General features: G+C 38.3%; 4 protein-coding genes across 13 annotated transcripts in view; 2 read left to right on the forward strand and 2 right to left on the reverse strand.

The window, feature by feature from the left end:
• LOC122577441 overlaps positions 1–3,684 on the reverse strand; it is a 266,783-nt gene that overhangs the window by 229,449 nt on the left and 33,650 nt on the right. The window lies entirely within an intron of this gene.
• The window catches only part of LOC122577433, a gene marked incomplete at its 5' end in the record, with an annotated part of 702,209 nt that overhangs the window by 138,942 nt on the left and 559,583 nt on the right, over positions 1–3,684 (forward strand).
• LOC122577444 lies at positions 2,018–3,220 on the reverse strand. 6 transcript variants are annotated; one of them, XM_043748775.1, is made up of 5 exons: positions 3,103–3,220; positions 2,777–2,827; positions 2,556–2,687; positions 2,244–2,317; positions 2,018–2,164 (listed from the first exon to the last, which is right to left on the reverse strand). In XM_043748775.1, exons 2-5 carry the CDS (start codon positions 2,822–2,824, stop codon positions 2,071–2,073), a joined length of 348 nt encoding a protein of 115 aa, XP_043604710.1. In that variant the 5' UTR covers positions 2,825–2,827; positions 3,103–3,220; the 3' UTR covers positions 2,018–2,070. The 6 variants fall into 6 exon arrangements, with proteins under 6 accessions (XP_043604710.1, XP_043604711.1, XP_043604715.1 ...); XM_043748776.1 differs by lacking the exon at positions 3,103–3,220 and adding an exon at positions 2,913–3,096; XM_043748780.1 differs by lacking the exon at positions 2,244–2,317.
• The window catches only part of LOC122577439, a 1,981-nt gene continuing 1,725 nt past the window's right edge, over positions 3,429–3,684 (forward strand). Inside the window, exon 1 of one of the 2 annotated variants that reach the window (XM_043748751.1) lies at positions 3,429–3,658. In XM_043748751.1, the coding sequence (XP_043604686.1) occupies positions 3,575–3,658 (84 nt within the window). In that variant the 5' untranslated portion in view covers positions 3,429–3,574. The remainder of the gene's footprint in view (positions 3,659–3,684) is intronic. The other variant, XM_043748750.1, reaches the window with a different exon arrangement.

Raw genomic sequence — 3,684 nt, forward strand, 5'->3', positions numbered from 1 at the left:
GCGATACTTGACAATAGACATTTCAACGGTCTCTGTCCCGTGGCTCGCCACACGCAGACCCTGTTCTCCGGGTAAGATGGTTGCCAGATGTCGATGCGTCTCCGCAGTGCATGTTCAGCTAGCCTGAGGACCCGTTATAAATCTTAAGATTTAGTTAACTAAAGTCCTTCAAATGGACAAACAGTCTTTGTCCCAACTATGGGAGGATAGGGGAAACCTACTTCCTCACGAACGACGCTTCCCGCTAGCAACTTTTCCTCAAGGGCGGCTAGCGTCCTTTTCTAACCACCGACATGGGAACTGACCAATTAACAGCAACGTCAATTTCCCTCACTTTCCGAACGAAGGCTTTCTCCACGAATCCGATGGTCCCGTGCCCTTGGGCACACCCCGTCATAGTTTTCCTCGGTGGCATCATCGCGACGAAAATTTATTCCTGCTTGCGACTTTATTAACGAAAAGGAATAACGTCTTCGCGATGTGTTAACCAAGAGTCGGACTCAGATTTTGTGAGAGCATACCTCCACTATCCCGTTGACCGCGAATTCGTTATCGAACCTAGGATCATTGTCATTAGCGTCTCGAGTATCTAATTACCACGGTTACTTGTCGATATCTGTAACAATCATATTTGCTCTAGTCAATATCTTCTCTATTGCATAACGACAATGTCTAAACACGGCGAAGGTTTGTTTCACGCCCTTAACCCCAGCTCTAATCCTAACGCCAACCCGACATATATATATATATATATATATTAAGATAAACTAGCATTTAAAATTGAAACACTTTATACAAGTCACATTGTAAAACACATACATACATATATATGTCGGATTAGCGTTAAGATTAGGTTCGGGGTGAATCTTCTTTGTGATTAGACATTGCCGTTATGCAATAGAGAAGTTATTGACTAGAGCAAATATGATTGTTACAGATATCGACAAGTAACCGTGGTAATTAGCTACTCGAGACGCTAATGACAATGACCCTAGGTTGGATAACGAATCCGCGGTCAACGGGATAACAGATGTATGTTCTCACAAACTCTAAGTCCGACTCTTGGTTAACAAACGTGAAAAATTCGTAAAGACGTTATTCTTTCTCGCCGATGAGATCGCACAAGAGAATGCCTTTCCGTCGCGATGATGCCACAGAGGAAAACTATGACGGGGTGTGTCTAAGGGCACGAGATCATCGGATTCGTGGAGCGATGCCTTCGTCCAGAAGGTGAGGGAAATTGACGTGGTTGTTAATTGGTCAATTTCCATATTGGTGGTTAGAAAAGGATGCTAGCCACCCTTGAGGGAGAGTTGTTAGCGAAAGCGTCGTACGTGAGAAAAGAAGATTTCTCATATCTCTCCGCCGTAGGTGACAAATTTAGTAGCTGCGAAGACTAAGACTGTTTGTCAGTTTGACGAACCTCAGCTAAATAAATTCTAAGATTTATAGCGGGTCCTTAGGCTAGCTGAATATGTACTATGGAGATGTATCGACATCTGGCAATCATCTTGTTCAAAGGATGCGGTCTTTGTGTAGCAAGCCACGGGACAGAATCCGTTGGAGTGTTCACTGCCGCGTGCCGCTGTTGTATTTTTTCAAGGAGAGCTATACGGTTACTCTATGCCTTTGTTTAGGTAAACGTTTATCCCTTGACCGCGGCTACGTTGGCGACTGATTGTCGCCTCGGGCCCAAGCTCATTGTTACAAATCTAGAATAAGCACAATCGGATTGAATGACAATTATTTAATTATGGCTATGGTAAAATCCGGATTACAATATTACGGGATTCTCCCCAAGTTCCGAAGAGGGGCTCCGGTGTTCTTTCATCTCCAACATATATATATATATATATATATATATTGTTATCAAATCAAACAACTAATAATCAAATAAATACAATGAAATAAATATACGAAACTACCTTGCGAATATTACATTACAGAATATTCAACTAAACTTACTGAAGATTTAACCAACAAAATAATATATATATATATATATATATATATATATATATATATATATATATATATATAAATCAGCTTTGAACATAATCAACACAAATGTCACACGATTCTTCGTTCTTGCCCACGACACTTCACACGTTGACTACGCCTTCTGGGACCACTCACACATTTTGGAACCCGTCTTCCTCTTGAGCTGAAACAACACATATAGTAAATAAAAGATGAATGACGCAAGACAAATTAAAAATAATAAAACAAAACAAAGTACACACTGGGACAGTCTGCATAAGGACCCTTTGACAAAGATACCTCCATATTCATCATTTAAAATCATAATCACCAAAACCTACACCATAAAACAATAAATCAAACCAAACACCGGAGGCAACAATCACATGGAAATATTAATCAAATGAGCAAAATATATCTTATATACAATGGAATATAAAATTATAAAACTACACCATGAAATAACCTAAGCACGACATTATTGTCAATAAATATAAACACACGGAACGTCAAGACACATTTCACGGAGTCTGTCCATATATTGAGAGCATACAGCAGAGAAAATTGCACCTGACCAGAAGAGGGTGACACAGGAGAACATCCAGGACTCCTGCAGAAATCTCCTCAAGGAAGCGAGCCTTCGCACAGTCATCTGTATCGTCTTCACGAGCCATCCACACATTTTTGGAATCTCTCCTCCTCTTGCGCTAAAACAATACATACAAGACCAGGCAGACAAACGGACGAAAGACCATAGGAAAGAGGACAAAGTTAAAATAAATAAAATAATACATACTTGTACAGGTTGGACAAATGCAGGTACTTCCATGTCCATAACCAACATAACCTGCACCCACAGAGGAAAATATAAAAACCCCAACAAACTAAAATATCGAGGAAACTTAAATAAAATAAAATAAATAAAAACCAACACTAAGAATAATTTATTCGATCTACAATATCGAACTAAACTGTCAAACCACGCATTACCACACACAAACACGCATTAAAACTTAATGGCGTATTCACAAAAGAAAATGTAAACTATTACATAAAAACGATCAAATGGACGAAATACCATTAGAAATAGGATAAGGTTAAAATAAATGAAATGATACATACTCATACAACACAACCTGTACCCACAGAGAAAATATAAAAACTACAACAAACTAAAATACCGAACAAACTTAAATAAAATAAAAAAGAAAAAATTTTTCCGAAATAGTCCTTAGACTATTTCTGGTGGCAGCAACTACCGTATTAATCGGAAGTTTAAATTTATATTTCAACTACTATCGTTTACTTTCCTTGTCGACTAAATTAACGACAATCAAAATTTAAAATATATAAGTAAATACGTAAGAGTATGGAAAATTTTTTGGTGGCAGCGGTGGGATCCGCTCCACGGAGGATTAAAGTTGGTATAATCGGTGGGATACGCTTCACGGAGGATTAAAGTTGGTATAATGGTTGGGATACTCTCCACGGAGGATTAAAGTTGGTATAATCGGTGGGAAATACTTCACAGAGAATTAAGTTTTCATTGGTATTGACAGAAAAATATATTATATATATATAAATTTAAGAAAACATGGCCGTCGCACGAGACTCACTTTTAGCATTGTCAGAAATACTTAAAGCATGCGACGCAAATTTTCGTGCAATGAATACAAAACTTCATGAATTACAAGACGATATGCG

This window comes from Bombus pyrosoma, unplaced genomic scaffold, assembly GCF_014825855.1.
Source record: "Bombus pyrosoma isolate SC7728 unplaced genomic scaffold, ASM1482585v1 HiC_scaffold_4710, whole genome shotgun sequence".
NCBI lineage: Eukaryota > Metazoa > Arthropoda > Insecta > Hymenoptera > Apidae > Bombus > Bombus pyrosoma.

Bases quoted from the DNA above. Each gene is read 5' to 3' on its own strand.
- LOC122577444 (XM_043748774.1), bottom strand. From the start codon at position 2,824: ATGTTGGTTATGGACATGGAAGTACCTGCATTTGTCCAACCTGTACAA. The intron at 2,165-2,555 runs GTCAGGTGCAAT...GTGTTGTTTCAG, and splicing joins TCCTGTGTCACCCTCTTCTG to CTCAAGAGGAAGACGGGTTC.